Source organism: Fusarium mangiferae, assembly GCF_900044065.1.
Source record: "Fusarium mangiferae strain MRC7560 genome assembly, contig: FMAN_scaffold007, whole genome shotgun sequence".
Classification (NCBI taxonomy): Eukaryota; Fungi; Ascomycota; class Sordariomycetes; order Hypocreales; family Nectriaceae; genus Fusarium; species Fusarium mangiferae.
The window spans coordinates 210,240-233,394 of record NW_024573927.1 but is presented as its reverse complement, the minus strand read 5'-3'; the positions used below and the strand labels follow the sequence as shown (position 1 = coordinate 233,394).

The following is a 23,155-nucleotide window of genomic DNA, read 5'->3' as shown; positions in this document are numbered from 1 at the left end:
TTTATATAAAATTAAAGTTTTATATAAAAACTATAATATATTTTAGTTAAAACTTAATTAATAATTTAAATAACTAAATATTTCTTTATTACTTTAGCTTTTATAGATATTAATATATATAAGTTATTTTATATTTTAATAGCTGTTTTAATTAAATTTTATTTAATATATTTATAAATATCCTTTAGCTTAGCCTATAAAGTAGTACTGTCTTAATATTTAATATAATTAAATAAATAAATTTAAAACTATAACTTTAATATATTTAATATAATATTTAAAACACAATTAACTAGTATCTTTATAATATATATAATATTAAGGTAATATATATTAAATTAACTTAATTTTATATAAAGTATATTTTTAAGGAAGAACCTGCCTTATTTAAAAGCTGCTTTTAACTTTAATAGCTAAAAGTAGCTTAACTTTCTTAATATATCTATATAATATTCTTATAATAACTAGTATCTATTTACTATTATTTATATTTATAATATTAACTTTATTTTAAAGTATTAAGTTAATTACTTTTATTAACCCTTTAGTATAAGTAATATTAAAAAGTAACCTTTTTAAAGTATTAATTTTATTTATATTTTATTTATTAATAAAAAAAACCAGCTATATTTTTTATATTTACTTTTATTATATAATATAAAAAGTTAAATAAAAAAGCTTTAATACCTTTACTTTTTAATTTTATATTATTTAAGTTAAATAAATCCTTTAAGAATTTTAATTTTAATTATCTTTATTTAAAAATCTTATATAAAGCCTTATAGTTATTATATTATTATATAGCTTATAGTTAATAGTTATATATTATAAATAAATAATAAAAGAATAAATATATAATAGTAAACTATCTTAAAAAGTAAGCCAAAATGGCTTTAAGTATAATTAAAAAGAGGTTTTAAATTAAAAAGTATTTTATTTTATTATAACTTAATATAGTCTTATATATATATATATACCTTACTTTTTTTTAACTAACTAAAAGCTACCTACTTTATATTAATTAAATATATACTATTTATTTAATATAATAAATAGTTATAAATAAAATTAGACTAACTTTATTTAACTTATATATACTATAATATATATATATATATTTATTTAATATTAAATAGAACTTAACTTACCAACTATTAATAAGACTTCTTTATATTAATTAACTTAATATATATTACTTAATTATTAAGAAATATAATATTTAAGCTAAGCTTAATATATATACCTTATATTTCTATAAATATAAACTTAATATAAATTAATTTTCCTATTTAAAACTATAACTATTATATATAAGTTAAATTGCTAGTTAATATAAATTTTAGTTATTTATTATACTTATAGAGGTTTAGCTATAAAGTCCTTACCTAAAAGAACTATAATTAGTAAACCTAATTATTATAAAATATATTAAATACATTAAGCAAAAAGCTAGCTACTAATTATAATCTTATTATAGGGGTTTTAATAAGCAATAAATACTTAATTAGTTACTTAAACCCCTATAGCTATAGGCTTTTAATAGAAGGTTCCTTTTATAATAATCTAAAGCTCTTATACCTTAAAGTACCCAACAAGAGTTTGTAGTTATGGCATAAGTTCTTCTGAGCAAGAACTTTACGACCTATCCTCTATACAATGCAAACTATCACATCTCGTGACTACGGCTTTAGTAGCTCTAGGCCAATTGGCTATGTCGAGCAAGAATCACGTGAAATTCAATCAAAGCTAGCTCCACTCAGCATCGAGCAGTGATATATTTACACCTTGAGAGAGCTCATTTATGGATGCATGTTTCAGATTCTGCCTTATCCCGATCCTGTACTGCAACCCCACAATCACCGTTGCCGGAGTTTATAGGTAGTAAGATCCACAGGCCGGGTTGCTGAAGTCTGCAAGGAATGCTCCTAGAAATCACGTCTGTACTTTCCATGGCCCAATGGCTATCTTTTCTGCCTCCTCCATGGCGAATCCAAGTTACGTCAAATTGGTGGTCCGTCACGAATGGTCACACTTGACTCCAACGCTCTCTCCATACGGGGCAAAGTTGCCGGTTATCGTCGATAAAGTAGATCAGCTGCTCCATCAATATCTTGACTAACCTTTTCAAGTCAACTTGAAGTTGTTTGCCCCTTCTTGCCCCGCACAGGATGTGATAGCTTAACGCCCTTGGCTGTAGCCTAAAGCCTTCGAACTCTGTCTTGACGAATGGAGGGCGAGCTCCTCAGGCGATCTCCTCGTATCAGTTCTTAAGCCTGTAGACCGCTATTTCTGTTGGCTCAAGTGGCGTAATGACCGAGCCTAACAGGAAGATCAGTCGGTAATGTGCACAGGGTGTTGCGATGTGTCAGCGGTTTCCAAGCGAAGAGCGTCACATCGTGGTCTACAATGATGATCACTGAAACCCTCCGATCGGACTGCCACACTCAAGACAGGGGTTATGAAGTTAATTGTGTGATAAGTAAAGATCGAATAAAATTCTCATGTTACTGAAAACACACGACGAATAAACCCAAAAGTCCTTTGCAGGTTGTCCCTCTTTTATCGCTTCAAATCCATTAAGCCTTTGTAGCCTGATCCCAAATCAACAAAAGAAACGCCCAATGCCCTCTGCCATCCCGCAAGCTGTTTTTTCCTTGTGATTGATACTAGTAAATGAATGGCTGTGTCCGAAAGATCACCTCAATATGGTAGGGCTGGCCTTTGTGCATTAATGCGACGCATGATCGCCACAAATTCGAACGATAACCATTACTGGTGAGTATTGGTGAAGAGACTAAGCCATTAAAACCTGGCAGAGGCGTCTCATCTATCCAGCTGAAGGGATAGACAAAGACTGCATGGTTCTCGATAAGCTGGCGTGCTTCTTCATTGGTAGGTCCCCGAGAGACGAGTCGTAGTTCTCCAATGAGGCATTTATGCAGGACGTATGCGGCATCTTGAGGGGTCTCAATGGCCCTGTGGCAAGTAATTTGCAGTTCAAGGCTATGATGTTCCATGTTTGTTTGTTAAGATAACACTTGCAACGAATTTGTGAAGATGCTAAGAGAAATAGATATGCCTCATTGCGTTAAAAGATTCGTTACCTGTGCCAGAGGAGAAACCGCTTCCTTTAAAAGCTCGGAAGACAATAAATGTCTGTATCGCAAATACTCAGCATTTTCATCACCAACTGTCACATCTGCATTGAGCCACGGGCGCTTAAAATATGATACGATTCGCAAGGCTGAGAACCCTGGTTGCTGAAGCATAATCTTTCGAGCAGCTCGCTCAACTTTCGCCAGGACAGCCAAGTCTCCTCCCATCCAAAAGGGGAAGCCAAACCCATTGCCAAGGTCGAGGGGGGTGCCCGGTACTATTTCCCGGCAGCAAAACCACCATTGGTCTGATGTGAGAGGCCCAGTTTTAGTAATTGTCTTTACATCATTGGGTGCGGGCGTAATTGTAGATCATCTGATCCGCTAGTGGTCGGATTGGCGAAGGCTGTCTTGCAGCCAGGATGAAACAAGAAGAAGCGAACATGGATCTACGACTTACAGAGCAACACGGGTAAATCTTACAGTTTTCCGTGTGGTGTGAAAAGGATGAAGGTTCCTGTCAGAGCTCTGTCGCTTCGCGTAGGCAGACAGGGGTTGATCAGGCAGCCAGCCATCCATGATTCTCAGGTAGCACCAAGTCGAGACCTGAATGTCTCACCCTCCATTCCTCACGGCGTCATAGGAGGGAGGTTGGGGTCTTGGTCAAAGCCATATCGGTAGAAGTAACTGCGTTGCCGTAGCAGATCGAATATCTCTATAGCCGGTTTTGTCTAGCTTAAAGACGTTCGGAGAATAATAGAAGAGACTGACTGCAAGGCACTTCATTGACAAGGTTAGCTTTCAGCTGCATCAGCCTCAGTAGAAGCAGTACTCAATTAGAGATGTATGTACATGAGTATAGCCGGATTTGGCAAAGCTCAGTGTTAGAAAGTTTGGTATCCCAGTCGCCGAAACGACTCGGCTCTTCTGGGCTCCATGGTCATTGACGTTGAGATCTGCGTCGGTCACTCGGCCTGAAAAGACAGCCAATCCTTGCTTAGTCGTTCGATGACCCTCCTTCACTAAGCCCTTGTCATTTTCCACTGGCTAGTTAGCTCGATTGGGCGACGGTCAGTCAGAATTGTCGCGATAGCTATGCAAAGAACTCACGTATATGGTCCAGTAATATAGGAGGCAATAAGTCACTACTACGAATCTTACTCAAAAACATGATGGGAAGGAGGAGATCAAGGGTTGGGGAGCCACCACAGAAGAGTTCTGTTTTGCCATCTTATCTTGGCTTTCTTATTGTATGGATGACACTACAACAGAAATTGACCGTCCCTAGGAAAATGGAACAAGCCCTGTGGATCTCCGTTAGTTGATCATTAGCCAATTTAAGTAAGATCATCTATGAGGCTGCCCTTTCCCAACCGCTTTACGCGTGATCAAGACTTGATCTTGTTATTGTGTTGGATCGGCCCAAACGTCAATGCGTCTCTCTAGCCGAAATAAACCAACACTTTTTCCTCGCTGGAAGAGATCTACCAAAGTAGCACTTGTCTATTACATTCAATACGCATCCAGTCTGAGCAAATGTTGTTCGTCGGTATTTTGACCACCAATTGCCTTTTACCTGTCGGCCGTTTTCATTAACAAGAGGACGTTCCTGGTTACTGGAGTGCATAAGGTCCCACGTTGCCCCGCTGATGTGCAACCTAGTTCCGCTAGCGGAAATTCAATCCTTGCCAGGGTTGCGATCTTATCGCGATTGACAGCACTTCGCTAAGGAATTACTCACGGTTGCATCTGAGACATGCCACTAGAATACCCTGTAGCATACGTCACCGTTAACCTTGAATACTGCGTTCACCTTCCTTTATCATCACACTTTCTTGGCATAAAATTGTTAAGAAAGTGGTCCTATCGACACCAAAAAATCCTTAACAAGGAGTAGACAGGTTGGATCTGGGGGGTACTGTCATGGTTACCCTAGTACAGAGGATCGCCTAGTACGGAGGAGGCTTTGTAGGAGTCAGTAACAGCGATCCTTCAATGGCTGCAGTATTGCTTCCATGAGTTTCCATGAATTTCGGCGCTACAACCTTCACAGCCGGCTAGGATCGGGGGAGATATTCTTCTTGCCGATGTTGGCTGCCCCTCCAACCTAGCCGATAAAACGTACTACCGTATGACTCATGACAGTTGTTCAGAGGTACTAGTGTGAAGATAGAATTATCTCAAACCGGCTAGCTCTACTTAGCATCTAACAGCGTTAGAGAGTTTGACGTAATCGACGATCGCGGCACTGAATCATGGCCGTGGTTGTGAGTCTGCCTGGCCGTCTGCGTTGTTTTGGTTTCTATGGTAGTTGATAGGCTCGGCCCTCCAATCAAGCTTTCAATCTGAAAAGATTGTTTCCCTTTATCGTTTGGGGTTTTCTTCTGCTGATGTTCGTTTGGTGACCATGTATGGAAGTCATCGAATGGAGTGGTTTTCTTCCTGCCCTAAAACCTCATTAATCGTTGATATGCAGTGTTTAGCTAACGACTCACAATTCTGTTGATATAGTGAGAAAAGATTTGTCCAACGGAAATACGCTCGCCATCGTTGGATCTTCTCTCGTACGAGCCGATGCAATGATCGATTATCGCTGGTACTAGTTTAGACGCGGTCGCAGGCTGTGCTCCACTACCGCCGTATTCTCCCTGTTTGCTTAGAGAATTCAGGATCTCTTCGACAAGTAAATCAGGGCTGCCACCTAATGGTGATGAGGTAGCTGTAATGACACAGTATTTGGGGTTCCGTTAGCTCGAGACTTGTTCGAGGCCATATTTAACCTACTTGTTGAAAAGCCCAGATCTAGACTTGGTTAACACGTACAACTGTCCGCTGATTAGGCTCTCTCAATGCTCATATCTCCTGCTCTCTCATTCTCTCTGAGATACTTGCTCACAATCTGGCTCTCATTCCTACAGCTCTGGTCGTTTATGGCTCCGTTGTCTTCTCCAGCGAATTGGTAGTACCGTTCATCAAGAGTTGGCGAACCGTGTTGTTGTTCATCCTTCCCCTTGTACATATCCAACAGCTCTTCGTAATGATCATGCCCTTGTTTTAGATCCCAGTCGTGTGAGAGTAGTCTCGGATCCCAATGACTACAATAAGTAAAATAGGATAGGTATGGCATCTAGAAGAGGTTATTAGTCTCTAGAAACCTAGATAGATGTTCAACAAATATAGATGGTAGATGCAGACACGAATTCGTGAGACTTCTTTGGAAGCTGGTCAGAATTGCATTCCCAGTCATTGTAGATCTTCTGATTCTCTGTCTTCGAGTCGGCGAGACCGGTCTCGCTCTCCGCAGCTTCCGATCCCCGACTTCCATCTTCCGTTTTTTCCGTTTCTGTGAGTGTAGTAGATTCTGTTGTCTCTTCTTCTTTTAACTGGAGGTTCGTTGACTTCTCCGTCGGTCTGATCACAGACCGGGGCCTCATCATTCGTGAACGAGATTCTTTGTCAGGGACTTCAACCCAGCTATCTCGGAAGGAAGACCTGACTTTGTAGTAGTCGCGAGTACGATAACGTTCATGTGACATAATTGTGGTGAGAGGATCCTGGGAAATAATGTTAGTATGACTTCTGCACATATGTTCTACGTTTAGCTCTGAAAATGCAATTAGGACACCGACATTTATCCAAACCATCTATCTCGAGTCAGCGGCTTTTCCAGTCGGGTTTGCACTATTACCTACCTTGGTAGAAGGTAAATGAATCCATGTGAGTTTGAGGTTCTCTTTGGCGTATAGATTGCTGTTGAAATGCATTGATCCTCTTTGAGTCATGCCAAGCAGATTCCTAACTGCCGTCCCAACTACTTCTGTAGGTCTTAGATCGTAAACAACTTCCTTTATCGGTTGATTTCTTCTAATTCTACCTGATTCCCCTTTCGCTTTGAAGTATGCTATAACTGTGGCCTCGGCCGCTTGGACTATCCGCCTGGTATTTGGTCCAGGTACGGGAGGTATGTAATCGACTTCGTCTCTGTGCGTTTGAGATATCTGTGCAAAAGGGGAATCCTTGAGAATGTCCTGTAAAGTACCCAAGATGGTAGGACTTTTTACCGCTTTGCTTGCCTCGACTCCTAACTCCTTTCCGCATTGCCTATCGTGTCTTTCTCCTGTTTCCCGAGGTTCGGGATCATTTGAATTTATGCTTTGAGCTTGCAATTGTCTTTAGGTGGACTTGACTCTTTATCGAGACGAAATAATTTGCTTTGTTTTTTGTTGATCTCGAAGATAAGATGTTCGCTTTCGCGACATATCACAAGACCCTGCAATGTTAGATAGTGTTGCGCCCGCCCGACTAGTCAACCCATTCCGCACGACGTTCTAGACACCTCTGACTGCTCCCATGTTCTTGGGCGTTCGTTGAGAGTTCGTGATAAGAATCCAGATGACTTGGGCAAAGAGTTCGCAAGATGGCTCGTGCTCGAGTTCTTGAGGGGTTATTGACTTGGACGTTGCCAACAATGCCTCATGGACCATCCTACCGATGTCTTCAGCACGAACAGAGTCATCGATAAGTTTGGACAAGACATTTGGAAGTCTTTGGTGTGCCGCCCACTGGATCGGACCCCAATTATCAGATCCAGTGACTACAATTTCGCACTCGCTTGGCATCTCACAAAATAGTAAACCCAGAATATCAAAGGGCTTAATCATTTTAGCCGCCATTTCGATGACTTGAAGCTTTCCACCGTTCTTCCAAAAAGGCGCTTCCTTGACTTCCTGTGGCGAGCAGCGATTCCATGGCAGCGAGCGGATGCTCACCCAGAAGCGCAGAATAAATTGGGCTGTGCTTCCAGTCTCTTCAAGAAAGAGTATCTGGTCGCATCAAGTCGAGGAGTTTTTCAGCAATTCCTTTGTGCACAGCTATCGCCGCATTGTGCAGAACTGTGGAGTCGTACTCTGCGATTATGGTTGGATCAGCTCCATATCGCATCAGAAGCTCAATGACGGATACATATTGTCTAGGCGAGGAGTCCCAACAGCGTTTCACGGATTCTGAATCTTCGAAAGAGTCGCGATCAGGTTTTATCAGATTCCATTCTGGTGTCCGTTTTCTCCACCCCGAGCCGTAACCACTAGCGAGATGCAATTAAGTGCCTCCTTCATCGTCCGTAGCATTTATATCTGCTCTTCTTTCAAGTAGCAACTTGACGACACGCTCACTCCCTACTAGGCTTGTAGCGTGCAAGGGAGTTCTCCGATTCTCTGCTTCGGCATCAACCTCGACCACTGGTAATGGCATCTCTGGTAACAGAAGACTAACGATTTCGTCTTGATCATGGAAGCAGGCGACATGCAATGGTGTCCATCCAGGGGCATCTGGACAGTCACGGTCAGCATGATCGTTTCGCCATCTAGCATCGCAATCTGCGCCAGCACTGATCAGCTCAGAGACAATTCTGCAAGACCCCTGCATGCTGTCTACATGGAGAGAAGTATAGTGACACTCATCAGTTATTTCCAAGTAACCGTCTGTCTATCTGACTTTATGCCCAAGTATCATCCTAATAATCTCTAAATCCTATCCTCTCGTTGCCGTTGTCAAAGGAGTCCAATCTATAGAATCCTTAATACAGAGATCCGCATTATTTAAAGAGCAGATAAATAATATAGTAATAGCCTATTTCTATGCCTATATTGAGCGGTATCTGGTTCATTTTCGCTTTAATGGCGTTAATATTCAGTCTATCTACTTAAAGAAGACGCTTAACAATCTCTTCTTAATCCCCTAAACAGGCCCAGTAGAGTGGCATCTACCTATCATCATTAGAAATATCCTTATCAGCCCTGTTTTTAAGCATTAGGTTGATAATATCTAGGTGGCCCATCTGGCACGCTGCGGCCAGAGTTTCGTTATTGATGTGTGTATCGTTGATGCTCGTAATTCTCCCAAGCAGCGATTCCCCTACCTCAGTCTGCCCGTTGAGGCATGCTAAATGGATAAGCTTCTCCTCATCAAAACTGCTTAGGGTGACGTCCGCTCCAGCGAGGACAAGAGTGTTTGCTTCCACCACAAGATTAAGCTCAAGGGCAACTTGAAGTGCTGTTTTTCCTGCTGCACCTCGAAAGTCAATCTCAGACTTCTTCTCAGAAACCAAACAATGAAATGATTCAGATTTCTCCCGAGCCTGTGAGATTTTGCGTAGTTCCTTGTGTAAGAATGAGGTCTCAGGTATATCGTTTCCAATCATATGATGGCCGCTACTGCTTTTCTTGACGGCATAAGATGCCAAGGCCGTTCTTGCGTCATATATGATCGTGGTAGCCGTTTCCTGGCCTTTGCACTGGACAGTAGTGGTAGATGAGCTTGCCCCAGCTGTCTCAATCATGACAGAAGGAGACTCCGGAATGCAGGAATAGACGTTTGTATAAAATAGTATAGTGTGATTTGTGCTGGTGTTCAAAGATTTCTAGCGACTGTTTGGGCTGGGCAGGTGTTATACAACCCTCCTTACTTGTTCTTGTTGTTTTCAGCTTGATGATTCTTCGCAAAAAAGCCTCAATGAGAAACTCGTGTAACTTCGGTTCCTATCGTACACTATTGGTTTAAACTCGACTATCTCCAATCTCTTGCAGGAGTCGAGCTCTTGTAGTACCATAGTACTCGAATGGCTGTTTGGTATTGGTTGCGTAACGCGAGTGTAGCCTGGTCATGGCGTCAGAAGGCTTGAGATGATCTAGTCCCTCATGTTGGAAATACTCCTTTTAGGAGCTTCATGAACCACACGGCTTATCTCTTCGGAAAGCAGGAGGAAAGAGAGAAAGAGTAGTAGTGAGGCTAGTTGAGTTGAACGAATTTGCCAAGTAGTCTTTCGCAAACATGACCATATAATCCCAGCTGCATGGCACTATCGAATCTGAGACTTGTGTCAAATTACACATGTTTCACTAATCACTGCACACAGCATGTATCCGCTCTGATGACCATATGATATTATCATTCCCGGAGATCTGCCCACTACAGCCCTTTGCCTACACAATACTTACCATTCTAACGACACTATCGACGTCTCTTCCCAAATGTGCAGCTTCAAAAGACCGACGGTAGCTCTCAAGCTGATCCGCAGGTAAACTTGCTCCAATATTCTCCCACTTTGAAACCTGCCCAACAATCTTACATTTTCCATCGTCACTTCTCCGTATGAGAAAAAGAGTTGATAGACCCGGAAAAGCGCAAATTGCATCCTCAACAGCTGCTACTGCGTCACCGTGAAGTAACTGTCCCACTGTTCCATCTTGTAGCACAAAGTTACTACACCCAACCAAACTCTGTTGAAAAATGGAGTCTGTGACCATTCCATATGCGCCTTGCAACTGTTCTTTCGTTCCAAATCTTATCCCCAGTGCGGACAGTGGTTGACGCTGGACCATGCACACATAAGCCATCATGACTCTCTGCACGATGATGGGATTTTGAGTCAAACGCTCTTCGGTGTATATATCTGCAAGATGAAACTTGAACCACTCGGTCATGACTTCCATGCGAGTAACTCTTCTAATAGCTGCAGCTACTTTGACTACAGCCTCATCAAATTGCAAAAATGCTGCCGGTGATACGGTACCAGTATCGGGATCAGGAGCGACGGGCTTGCAGACAGACACACATTCTCCGAGGATGATCGCTGGCATAGTAAGAATCCTGCCGTCCTCAGAAACTTTGAAACACTTCCCAGGGCTGGGGATTAGATTGGATCTCGCTGTCCAGCTATTTCGGAGATCTGGTGTCCACGAGGGTACAGATGGGAGACTGCCGACAGTTCCCAGGTTCAAGATGAGGATCTCTTGAGTCTGTTCAAGAACAAACATTGAGAGCCTGTAGCAGAGATCCTCGAAGGATTGGGTGTAGTCTGGCTGAAGGGCTGAAGGTAGAGGATCGCAATCCAAAAGACCAATGAGGGCGTACAAACGATCGTGAGCCACCGTAGCTTCCAATTCCGTCGTCTCATTGAGCAACTTTACGATGTCTAGAGCACACTGCTTTTCCTGACTCACGGCGGCTTTTGCTTCTTCTGGGGTATTTTCGCTTCTGACTTGTAGAATGTTCTTGTACACCAACTCAATGCCTTTGAACCTGACTGGGTTTTCTGCCATGAACGAGTACAGCAGCTGTCCGTCCTCAGATGGATTCAGCATCAGAACCCAAGTCTTGAAGAATATCTCGTATCCCAGCTCGAAAGGTCCGCATAGCAAGATTGGTTGTTGCTTTGCTAGGACAGCTTCTTGAAGAATCCAGATCCTTCGGAACCATGGGCGATGACCGATGGATCTTAAAGCCTTCCGCACAGACTCGACTTCGATTGCGGCTGTCTCGTCAGAACGTCCAGACTTCATGAATGCTGTGATTCGGTCATCTTCAGAAAGGCCTTGACTGGTTAAGTCTGCAGGTGATTGGAAGTACTTCAATCTCTCTGCTAATCTGCAAACATGACTCTCCTCGTCACTGCCAACTGGGCCCAACCACGCCGACACACGTTCACATTGGCCGTAGATCTCTGACATGCGGGGAACTTGAATTGACTTTTCGACCTGATCGTTCTGGTTGATGCAAATTGCATCCACCCAAAGCAAAGCCTTGTCATCACTGCCGTAGCCCTGAAAAGCATGACGGCGATACTGATAGAGAGCATTGTATAAGTTTCTCGTGACGCTGAATGGCTGATCATTCAGAAGGATCGTGGCGGGGTTTTCTCTCGCGCCCCAGACGTAAGACAAGGCCCAGAATCTTTGCGACGTGCGGGATTTAACAGTTCTGAGCTCGACGCGTATCAAGCCAGTATCGCCAGGTTCTACGTGCAATAAGCGTAACTCGTCGGATTTTAGGGGCTCGTAAGGAAAGAGAGCAAAGGGTTGAACATCCATGGTGAGGTCGGTGAAGATGTCATGATTTCTCTCCTCCTGGTTTGCCCCCGCTCTGGCAAGTCTCCACTGACATTTTCACCCCTGCAAGTCCAGTCTCAACGTATATATCGGTAATCAAGATAAGTAAGACAAGGCAACTTGCCAGCTCAAACGCGGTGAATGGCTTTCAACAATCATTTTATCACGATATGGCTAGACCATCGAATGACTGTCTGAAAAGAACCGATTGCCAGCGCTCCATTTAGGTCCCATCTTCATGTAGATTCAGTCTTATCAATGTTTCGTTATTGTGAGCCCTTTGTTCTCTATAGCGGATGCCCAAAAACAAACGTCTAGGAGTTCTTAGCTGCGAGGTTACGAAAGTGAAAAGGGCTCAAGTCGACATCAACGCCTATAAATATCTGACTATCTAACCGGCACTCTCATTTCTCTAGCCATTTCTCCTTCAACACATTTCACCAACTGTCAAATCGATAACGCAAACTATTGATAGAACAAGGTTTTCTCCCCGCGGATATGAAGATTACATATGGTTTAAAAGAGTCCCTGCGTACATCTCTCCACCACGTGAGTCAATTCCCCGATCTGTCCCAACGCATCGACGTCGCCAAGGAAGAACTGGGACGTTTAGTCGATAGACTCGCTTCCTATGGTAGGAGGGCCCCCAAACAGACAAAACTCAATCATGACATATACGCATTGAGGACGAGAATTTTGGGACATCGCAGTACTATGAGGAGCCTCAGCATCGAAATGAACAGTGCGTACAATGGAATTAACAGAAGTGGTTACGTTTCAGTAGCACAGTCTATACTAGCTATGCGTGATGGGGAAACACTTCATAATCGCACACCGCAGCGGGAGGCGTTGATGGTTGTTATGGCATTTGATGCGCAGTGGGGGCGGATGAATGGTATGCGGGATGAAGCCAGGGCTTTTTCGGCACAAGTTGAGTATCTTGGGAACTGTTGCGCTTGAGGTCAGTGATCCTATCCATTGCTGGACTGGGATCCGTGATACGAGTCTGAGCTTAGCTCAAATAACTGCATCACATTACGGTATCTTATCTTGAACATTCCGCTCTCGCAAATTGTATCTCTGGTATTCCCTGCTCTCACTATATGACCCCTAGGAATTTTCTGGAAAGACGCTGGGCGCGTTTATGTCCGCAGTGATCCCAGTAGTCTGGAAATTCGAGTCAATCGTGACAAGTGCGTTAACCGCAGACAAAGTATCCTGAAACTCTTTCACAGCGTTGGCGATTCCCGCTTGTATCGCCTGCTGGTTCGCAATCAGCGATGTTCTGACAGTTCCATCCGCAGCAGCCATCATCGTTGCAACCTGTCCCAGGTTACTACCAATTGCTGCAAAGGTAGACTGAATCTCTCCCAACGCCCTCTCGACACTCTGTATCTTATCACACAGGGCTCCATTCTGGAAAGAAAGCAGATTTACTGCACCAACAAGAGCATAAGCTGTCTTATTGGTGTCATTACTCTTTTTCGCGATTTGTGCTTGGTACTTATCCCATGCCAGTCTGACATCTTTCTGCTTTGTAAGGATAGCGTTTGACCCAGAAATCCAGCCGGCAACAGGGATATAGATGTAAGACACTGTGGTGCCAGCTTCCATCATCTCACGGTCCTGTGCAACGTACCGTCAGTATCAACTATGGCATCAATGAAACATAAGGCCAAGCACTTGCTGTGTGCAGTAACAAAGACTTACCCAATCTGCCTTCACGGCCTGAACTGCTTCGAAGATGTTACTGAGGAATATTAGATTCATGGGAGTTTTCTCATCAAGCGTAGAGATATAACCGTCACCAGCTTCGACACCAAACTTCTGCACGACGGCATCGATTTCGGTCTTGGTCGCCTGAATCTTGCTTCCTTGCTATGCTGAATCAGCCTTATTCATAATTTCTCAAACAGCCACATCGGACCACTCACAGCCGAGATAGTGCCTGCTAAAGCCTGAATACTACTCGTTCTCTGGTTCACTGCCTGGCTGAGATTCAAGAACATTTCGCTGGCGCTTTGAGCAAGACTTTTGAACTCAGGGTCACTCCCGGAGCCTGGCTGGGAGTATGTCTGGCTAGTCAATGTGTTAATGACTCCCTGCAGGCTGGATCCTCCCTCGCCCGTGAGCTGATCGATGAGAGCTTGGCAAATCATCTGCGTCTCGATGAAAATGGTCCCTGCAAGTCTGTCAGTCTTTCCATGAGTCTATTCCCAATGCGCGGTCTATGAAGTACAGAAGCTCTAGAGAGCGAATTGATTAAAGTCGCTACAGGCGTTCCAAAAGTCCAGAATCGCGGTCTCTGTTTGCTTCGCGATAGGTAAGCAAACACGTCGAGACTCTATAGGACAAGCATACCTTGTATAGAAGGGGATCAAAGTTATGCAACGACTGTAGAGAGGCATTGGGATACAGGGTCTCAAATGATGCCGCATCCAAGGGGAAATTCTGGCTGGCGACGAGGGACGCCCTCAGATCTGACAGTATGAGGTCAGTTGAAGAAGCGCTACTAGGAAACGAGAGTAAGAAGTACCGAGGTAGCCATTAGACTGAAGAATAAAACGAGAGCCCCTTTTGCCTGTGATATTCCCATCTTGATCAGCCAAAAGTAGTGATCTTGTCAGATTGCCTGTTGGGTTGTTCAGTGCATTGATCAGAGCTTGTCCAACGTCGGTTGGACTCGTGGAAGTAGTGGCGGTAGACATAGTTTAACTGCAATAAAGACCTTTTTTGAGAGAGATTGCTACGGAGCTGCCATGGCGCTGTCAACTATTAAGTATCGAGCACACTACAGGTTTAAATGCCTTTGATAAAACAATTCAAAGTCTAGAACAAGCCACAACCAGCCAAGTGGCTGGGCTATTGAGTTGCAGAACCTATTTCGGCAACTATATTTGAGAGTAATCAGCGCCTATGTAAATAGTGCTGCAATAGTGTCATTTCATAAGCCCAATGTAATTGGAGCTCTATTCGTGAGTGCTAACCGACATGTGATCCGCCTTGACACTTCCAACCAGTACAAAGGGTTTACTATCGCCAAATTGAGAAGCAATTGCATGACCGGCAATGCGCCGTTGAAAATAGCCGGTGACTTGGTCAATCTTGCGTAACCGTCCTTCGCGCATCAATTCCGCCCTCACCCTCCCCCCAGTGCCGAAATCCGATTATCGACTCGGTACGGCCCGTATTACGGTGCAAAGACCGCTCGTCACTGGGGGAAAAGAAACTGCCGATGGAGGGTAGGTGATCACCCTTGGCAGGACTAAACCGGTTAGAGCTGCAGTGCTGCGGCACAATCACATTATCCCCGTGAGGATCTGACGTCGATAGACTTTCGCGTTATTGAAGTTAATCATACATTTGAGACGGCTCAGAGTCTGCACTGATTTCAATAGAGTTCATCTCAAAGCGTAGCTTCATACTACTGATGCAGAAATCAGAGACTTGTAGTAAGCTTATCTTCTACTGTAATTTTGTCTTACTTTTCATGTCCTTTGCCGCCATTTTTAGCAGGCGTTCACTCTCCACTGTTCTCCTGTTTCACAACCACTCTCTTGGTCATCGCATGACTCGTCTCTGTCCCCCTCAATTCATTCCGCTCTCCGTCCGCGGAGTTTCCATGGATTCTCCATGCTTGGCTGTCGTGGCCCGTGAGTAAGTGTATGGCGCAGGGCTTTGATACGAATCCAAACAGGAAATGCTTGGCGAAAATCTCGGTTATAATCGTATACACCTATTATCCTATTGGCTCATGCACTGCCCTTCGTGCGTGGCTATACGACCCTAGTGTTACATTGAAACAGAGATATTCACGGGGTTGGGCCGATATGATGTGTTATTTCGTTTATGCATTGTCGATGTGGTGGTGTTTTGTTAAGGACTCGGGCTCTCGGGGTCTCAGAAATTCGAGAGACGCCAGCTGGGGTGACACAATAATGGACAAAGAGTCCCAGGCAACGGTCAAAGTTGTTTGAGCCACTTGTTTTTGACATGCTGGACTGAGGCCCTGTTATTTTTATGCCCCCCGTCGGGGCTCGCGTCTTAGAGCTCCGGGGAGAGGGAGACTGAGGCAATGTACAGAAGAGTAGCATTCTATGCCGATCCTTCTTTTGATATATACCTCGTGGATGGTATAAGTACAGCATCAATGCCGTGAAGGATTCAAATCCATCATCCCACCATCGGCAGTTCCCCAAGATGTCGACATACTTCGATACCATACTCCAGAATCCGCAATATGCGGTTCTTTCCGCAATTTCCCTCATCACAATCTTTATCGTCAACTTCTCTTTCTTCACTCAAGACGAAAAATACCCATTTCTGATTCCCAAGAAGCCTTTGGAACTGACCGACAGACGGGTGGTCAAGGAGTTCCTCGCCAACAGCAAGAGTCTCCTTGCCAACTCACGAACAGCCTATAAAGATCAACCATACAGGGCTTACACCGAGATAGGCAAGGTTCTAGTTATTCCTCCTTCGTGGGTCGACGCATTGAAGAATAACCGACAGCTCGACTTTCTGACCCCGGCTAAAGATGCAAGTGCTGGTGTTCAAAACGATGGCGTGATGCTAATGCAAAACAGGACTCTCATCAGTACATTCCTGGTTTTGGCCCTTTTGGATTCGATCCTAAAATGCCAACCGTCATCAACAAGTATATCACAAAGGCTTTGAGTTAGTTTTGTGAGCTCCTCTCTCTCGGCTACTTATTGACCTTGATCCTCTAGCCAGGATAACTGGTCCCGTCTCTGAAGAATCATCCTTAGCGATCCGCGACTGTCTCACGGACTCTTCAGGTAATTGCCTCGTCTTGCAGTTATGATCACAGGGCTGACAAAGCCTAGAATGGCACGCGATCCGACCCCAGGCAGACCTTATCCGCGTCGTATCCCGCGTATCCTCCAGAATCTTCATGGGTGAAGAGCTCTGCCGGGATGAAGAATGGAATAGGACCTCAAGCGAGTATACACTTTTAGCTTTTGGCTACGGAGGCCATCTACGAGAATACCCCCGATGGCTTCGACCATACATCCACTGGTTTCTTCCTCACTGTTGGGCTATCCGAGCAAAGCTGAACGAAGCGCGAGCGTGTCTCAAGCCCCATATTGAACGCCGAAATGCTATCAAGCGAAAGGCACTTGCTGAAGGGAAACCGTGTCCCTTTGATGACTCACTTGAGTGGTTTGAGAGGGAGTACGAGAAGCATGACCCCGCCAAGGAACAGATTGCTGTCTCAATCGTGGCGTATCATACCACGTCCGACTTACTTGCCGAGACACTTCTCAATCTCAGTCAGTATCCCAAGGTATTGCAGGAGCTACGGGAAGAGATCGTTTCTGTCTTGAGAGCCGAGGGCGGGATGACCAAAGCAGCTCTATATAACCTGAAGTTGATGGACAGCGTGGTCAAAGAGTCTCAAAGGATGCGTCCAATCTTGTTAGGTAAGTTCTGTTCACACTTCCCGACACGTTATCACCCTCTAACATTTGCTCTAGGTGCTTTCAGGAGGGTCGCGACGGCCGATGTTACCCTTCCCAACGGTGACATCCTCAAGAAGGGCGACAAGATCATCGGAAATATGTCGCACATGTGGGATTCCGACACTTACGACAACGCACTTCAATTCGATCCATATCGATTTGTGAAGATGCGTCAGACGGGCGACGACAAGAAAGCGCATCTTGTCAGCACCAGTTCTGATCATCTTGGCTTTGGACATGGATATCATGCATGTCCCGGACGCTTCTTCGCTGCGAACGAGATCAAGATTCTCTTGTGCCATATGCTGCTAAAGTACGACTGGAAGTTGCCCGAAGGTTGCAAGCCGCAACCATCTTTCTCAGGCTTTAAACTGCTGGGTGATTATTCTTCGAATTTGCTGGTTCGACGTCGCACTGAAGAGTTGGATTTCGATTCTCTTTCCAGCTCATAGGGTCGCAATTCTCTGTTGAATGCATTCTCTGGGGCGCTGCAAAGAGAAAGACCAAGTCTGGGGGGTGGTAATAGCGGGGCAGAGATCAGGATAAAGCGCTCTGCATACTATAGTTATCTAAATTGCCAAAAAATGTAGGTTTTTTTCACAATCTTTGCAATATCACTCATTAACTGAGCTGCTTGGCCCGATTTATTCTCATAATGCAATTAGTGGTATCAGTTTCATATTCTCATAATAATTATGAATAAAGAAATGAAATTAAAAAGTAGATAATTGCTTTCAAGCTAGCTATAATCAACAGCCCAGGGTTATGCATGAACATGTGACCAGAACTGCAGCATCACGTTAGCCCCTCAAAGCGGCTGCCCGCACGCCCTAGAATCCTAGCTCTTTCATCTCATGTCAGCATCCAATTGAGACATAATGGAGCTGGCCGGTCTTGCTATTGGAGTCGTCCCCTTAGCCATTGAGCTTTTCAAGCAATCGATTTCCGCATACAAGATTTTTATCGAAGCAAAGGAACTCGAAAAGACCGCAACGCACCTCGGAACAAGGCTTGCTATCGAGGAACGTCGTTTGGCCCAATGGGGGCAAGGCACGGGACTGTCGAGCGAAACTAAATCTGAGTCTGGTCTTGAGCCTGACGACAGTAATCTGGATCGACGACTTCTTGAGAATGAGGCCCTTTGCCAGGTCGTTGTTCGGACTTTGACGTGTATTAGAGATGTCTTCGATGACACGGACTGTTTATTCGACAAATATGGTGTCAAGCTATCGTCTTTCGAAAAGGCAGATTCAGAAGCCAATTCGTCTTCGAAGAGCACCAGGTCTTATATTTCTAGAATCGGGCGATTCAAATGGGCTATCATGGATAAAGAAAAGTTTCACGATCTGTTACAACAGTTGAAGTACTACAATGACAGTCTATACAGCCTCCTTCCCCGCGAAATTGGCTTCACAATTACCCGAGACGTTCTAGCAGTGCTTCTCGCCTCTGCGAGTAAAGATAGTCTGGAGGTTTATCGATCCTTGGGCACGAATCGGGAAAGTTTGGTCTCTTCAGGCAGTATGGATCAATACAAAAGGATCTCATCCGCAGCGTCCGTGGCACTGAAGATCAGCGGCCAGAGTCCCAAGGCAGATGAGGTCTTGGTTATCCCGCGAAATGAGATTCAACCTGATGGGCAGGGCTCTCGCTTGGGTACGTGGGACCAGAGGCGTGTTTTCCTAGAGACACATCAGACAATTCGATCAGACGCTCAGGGTAGCAAACATCGGAACACTCGGCTTTTGGCTTCTCTCTTGAGTCAAGCGAGGATGTCTCAGGATTTTAGCACGCCGCGGTGCCTAGGAATTTCTTTTATGGACACAGAAACCCCAACGATGATCCACGAGCTGCCTGATGATGTTGACCCAGTAGCGGAGCCAGTAACACTGCACGAGATGATGAGTAACGGAAATAGCCGGATTCCTACACTGGACGATCGATTTCAACTAGCCCAGGCCATATGCAGGGCCATCTTTCAGATGCACTCTGCCGGATGGATGCATAAAGATATATCATCGAAGAATATCCTCTTCTTTAAAGATATGGACGCAGGTGGAACATATCGAGTTGATCGACCATATCTCAAGGGCTTTAGATTTTCTCGCAAAACAAACTTCGTGGAACAAAATGAGAAAGAGACTCGCAAGACCGTCGGGATGGGTTCAGATTGGGAGACTGAGGGGTCCGCTGATGAAAAGGCTGCTGCGCCGCCAAAGCGGGATAGATCACCCCGAGGGTCGGATAGCCGCAGTAAGGGAGGTGAGAGCAGACGTTCTCAGCCTTTGAGACGAACTACAAAATCAAATCAAGGGCTTTTCACAGCGGTCCAGGGAGTTTTTATACCTTCACTGTGGAATGGCTTATCAGGTGGATCTGGCAAGCGAAGTTATTATTCTGACAGGCGAAGTAATGCAAATGATTCAAGACGGTCTGGACCTTTGAGGCGAAAAGTCAGACCGACTACCCAGTCGGAAGAGTCATATGTGGTTCTCCGAGGAGAACATGAGAACACCGACTTATTACGAGAAGCAATCTATCAGCACCCAGCCTATATCTTCCACAAGCTTATATCCGAAGCACCTTCGGATGACAATTACGAACTGGGGGAGTATGCACGTCATAATAAGCGAGACTCATACTACAAGCGAAGACACGAGTACTACTCTTTAGGTCTATTACTTCTCGAGATCGGGCTATGGCGACCGATTGAATCTATGGGTCTTCTTTCACAACCGGTTGCTTCGATAGGAATGCGAGACGTGGCCTGGCTCGCATACAATTTCGGCTTCTGGGAAGATCGGGATTTGAACGGCCGGTTGATCACGGCTACAAAGTCTATCCGAGCAGCGCGCGGAAGACTTTTTGACACGATGGTACCTGACGTGCCGATCGCATGGTCAGAGGAGCTCGAGCCATATATCAGCCAGCTGCGCCTAATTCTCGACGAGGAGCACATAGAAGGTATGTCGCTTAGTGCGTGGAACGCTGCGAGCGCTCAGGAGAGGGAATCTTTCTGGTCGTTGTGGGATGAGGTCTATCCTCATGTTCTTTTGAGAAATGATGCTATCGAACTTACCAAGCGGAGTGTTGGGTTGGCAATGGGTCGTAGGTACAGAGATGTAATTATTCGATGCTTGACTTCAGATTTCAGTGTATCAGGGTCGTCAAGTGAGTTTAAGTGGCTGAGATCGTTCAATTGGCTGATAGTCAAAGAATTAGAGAAGTGCCAGGCTTAGCTAAATTAATCAAGTACCTTATTTACAGTTTTTTACTATCCTGCATAAATTCCATTTCTTGCTCTCCTAAAAAGCCTCTCATCAAGTGATCATCTCGTCCCGATTCATTATCGTATAATAAGCGTACCGAGAATACGGGCCCGCCAATCAGAATTCTCTGACATCAACAAACACGAGAATGAGCCCCAAACAGCGCGCACTTTTTCTCCTCTTGCGTTCTAGTTAAAGAATAACGGGCTATCGGGGTTCTCAACTGTACCGAGATCATGGTTTTCGGGTCATAACACTGGACCGTTTTCGGCAGTTGATCTTGCGACCCGATATTCTGGAACACTAGTATTGATATAAAGCTGTATCATACTTAGCATTATAATACAATAAATATTATATATAGATATCATTATAAACTTCTCGAGATCAATCATTGCAAGAAACATCGAAAAACTGCATCGCCATCTTCTATCCCACGTCATCATGAACATCGACTACTATGGACGCATCGCGGAGAGTCTCCAGTTTGACAACACGCCGGTCATGATCGCGACCACCGCATGCTTCGCAATCGGCTTTCTACAGTACACATACGCCATACGACTCCTCATCCGCGAAGGTCAAGGCCCTATGCCCTTCTGGATGCAAACCTTCTACGTCGCCCACGAATTAACTTTCGTCTATCTCTTCGCCGAAGCAGCGCCCCGCTACGGTTACCACTGGTTCTTTGTCTCAACCTCATTCTCACTCGCAGTATGGGCGTTTCTTGAGATATTCTGTATGTGGTATACCATCCAAAGTCCCAAAGACCGCATCGCCACGTTTTCGCCGCTATTTGGAAAACATCCGACTACTTCATCTATCTTGACGTATACTTTCTTTCTGCAAATCGCCATGTTTGCACTAGTCTGGATATTGATCGAGTTTCTTGGTGCTGGTAGCTTCATGCTCACAGGGGCGCTCACCAATGTGCTTTTGATTATCGGGCCGACACACGAGTATCTGTCTCGTGGTTCACGGAACGGTCTGTCCATTGGATTCTGTCTTACGAATGTGGCTTGTGTTATATGGACGTTTGCTCCATTCAGCTTGGGCGCAGTTGTTTTGCCTGAGATTTTTGATCAGACTATCATGTATGTTGCGGGATTTATCTTGTTAGCATACTCTCTATGGTTGACAGCTGTTGTTGCGTCTTATCCTCCCAAGACAGCTACTAAGGGACAGCCGACACCAATCTGGTAGGGAATTTGGAACGGCATTCAGTATGTGAGCACGAAGTGGCCTACAGTCTCTTTGTACTCTGGTGCTACCAAGGAGACACCACCGCGTTTTTATTTGCAGGCTTCGGCTATCCTCTATAGAATCACTCCGCTCCAGTAGCATAAATCCCATCTCTAATAAGCTGACTCAACTTCTTGTTCGTCTTAATGTACCTGGCCAGATCACGTCTCTTCTCAACCAACAGATCCATCACAATCCTTCCAAAGACCAATTTCCCTGAGAAGTTTAGATGAGTGCGATCTCCCTCAATCTCATTATACTTGTCGGCATTTTCCTGTCCAATAGCATTGACATACTTGGTGCTTGCGGTGTTAAGATCCAAGTACTTTACACCAGCCTTGTTCGCAACAGCAATTGCTGCATCGCGCTCGTTACTAAGGTTTTCAACCACCTTGCCGTCCTTGAAAGTACGGCGGGTTAGGGACGTGATGATAATCTGTCAAAATCAGTCGCTGCACCGTTAATTCGAAATGCTAAACTTACCGCAGTCCCTCCAGCCTCTTTAACCTCCCCAATCATAGTAGTAAGGTTATCCGAGTATTGCTCCAGCGTAAGAGTCTTCTGATCATTATGTCCAAACTGAATCGTGACAATAGCTTCATGATCCTTCTTGTGACTCTTTACATTGTCAAGAGCAGTGTCCCATAAGCCCTGGGATCGGAAAGATACAGTCGTTGCACCGTTCTTGGCGATGTTGATACCGCCTGCGGGTTTCTTGGTGCTGTTCAGAAGGGCATCACCCCAGCCTCCACCGGTGGCAACGGTGGAGTCACCCGTCAAGATAAAGAAAGGCGACTTCTTGGCCTCAGCACCTCCGAAGAGGGTCAGGACGCTTGCAGCGAGGGGAAAGAACTTCATAGTGAGAAATGAATAGTCACAGAGCTTGGCCGATGAAATGAACAGATCTGTCCCCTCAGTGAACTATATACCTTCATATCCGGCAAGTCTGTCCAATCACTTGATGTCTTGCAAGCATTGCAACAGCTCAAATAATTCCGCCAATAATCGTGTCTCTACCAAAGTTTGGGGGCACGACAAGGCACCCCGGATTTTCAAAGCTTAATGCGCCAACTCCATGTCGAGTCGTTGGGGTTAGTGCGGATCTCCACGCTCCGTTTTACTAGGGTGGCCGATTGGTACAACTTACGTACCGGCAGTACTGCTCGGGTCTTGATAACCCG

At 44.7% G+C, this 23,155-nt stretch overlaps 8 protein-coding genes across 8 annotated transcripts; 3 read left to right on the top strand and 5 right to left on the bottom strand.

Moving 5' to 3' along the window:
• Nucleotides 1-5,931: 5,931 nt before the first annotated feature.
• Nucleotides 5,932-6,859, bottom strand: FMAN_13170 (uncharacterized protein; the record flags this gene model as incomplete). The annotated part of the gene is made up of 3 exons (XM_041832605.1): nt 5,932-6,222; nt 6,293-6,739; nt 6,788-6,859. The coding sequence occupies 3 exons, from the start codon at nt 6,857-6,859 to the stop codon at nt 5,932-5,934; spliced, it is 810 nt and encodes a 269-aa protein (XP_041683052.1).
• Nucleotides 6,860-7,423: 564 nt separating this feature from the next.
• FMAN_13169 (uncharacterized protein) lies at nt 7,424-9,432 on the bottom strand (the record flags this gene model as incomplete). The annotated part of the gene is made up of 2 exons (XM_041832604.1): nt 7,424-7,918; nt 9,013-9,432. The coding sequence occupies 2 exons, from the start codon at nt 9,430-9,432 to the stop codon at nt 7,424-7,426; spliced, it is 915 nt and encodes a 304-aa protein (XP_041683051.1).
• A 643-nt stretch (nt 9,433-10,075) lies between these two features.
• Nucleotides 10,076-11,962, bottom strand: FMAN_13168 (uncharacterized protein; the record flags this gene model as incomplete). Its single annotated transcript, XM_041832603.1, has 1 exon — nt 10,076-11,962. One exon carries the CDS (start codon nt 11,960-11,962, stop codon nt 10,076-10,078), a length of 1,887 nt encoding a protein of 628 aa, XP_041683050.1.
• Nucleotides 11,963-13,090: 1,128 nt separating this feature from the next.
• Nucleotides 13,091-14,688, bottom strand: FMAN_13167 (uncharacterized protein; the record flags this gene model as incomplete). Its single annotated transcript, XM_041832602.1, has 6 exons — nt 13,091-13,606; nt 13,691-13,858; nt 13,915-14,162; nt 14,256-14,292; nt 14,342-14,460; nt 14,517-14,688. The coding sequence occupies 6 exons, from the start codon at nt 14,686-14,688 to the stop codon at nt 13,091-13,093; spliced, it is 1,260 nt and encodes a 419-aa protein (XP_041683049.1).
• Nucleotides 14,689-16,180: 1,492 nt separating this feature from the next.
• On the top strand, nt 16,181-17,915 carry FMAN_13166 (putative cytochrome P450 monooxygenase (lovA); the record flags this gene model as incomplete). The annotated part of the gene is made up of 5 exons (XM_041832601.1): nt 16,181-16,531; nt 16,567-16,657; nt 16,711-16,779; nt 16,828-17,424; nt 17,479-17,915. The coding sequence occupies 5 exons, from the start codon at nt 16,181-16,183 to the stop codon at nt 17,913-17,915; spliced, it is 1,545 nt and encodes a 514-aa protein (XP_041683048.1).
• Nucleotides 17,916-18,341: 426 nt separating this feature from the next.
• On the top strand, nt 18,342-20,702 carry FMAN_13165 (uncharacterized protein; the record flags this gene model as incomplete). Its single annotated transcript, XM_041832600.1, has 1 exon — nt 18,342-20,702. The coding sequence occupies one exon, from the start codon at nt 18,342-18,344 to the stop codon at nt 20,700-20,702; it is 2,361 nt and encodes a 786-aa protein (XP_041683047.1).
• Nucleotides 20,703-21,176: 474 nt separating this feature from the next.
• Nucleotides 21,177-21,935, top strand: FMAN_13164 (uncharacterized protein; the record flags this gene model as incomplete). Its single annotated transcript, XM_041832599.1, has 1 exon — nt 21,177-21,935. The coding sequence occupies one exon, from the start codon at nt 21,177-21,179 to the stop codon at nt 21,933-21,935; it is 759 nt and encodes a 252-aa protein (XP_041683046.1).
• A 121-nt stretch (nt 21,936-22,056) lies between these two features.
• On the bottom strand, nt 22,057-22,832 carry FMAN_13163 (acetylesterase, trichothecene gene cluster; the record flags this gene model as incomplete). The annotated part of the gene is made up of 2 exons (XM_041832598.1): nt 22,057-22,410; nt 22,458-22,832. 2 exons carry the CDS (start codon nt 22,830-22,832, stop codon nt 22,057-22,059), a joined length of 729 nt encoding a protein of 242 aa, XP_041683045.1.
• Between the last annotated feature and the right edge of the window lie 323 nt (nt 22,833-23,155).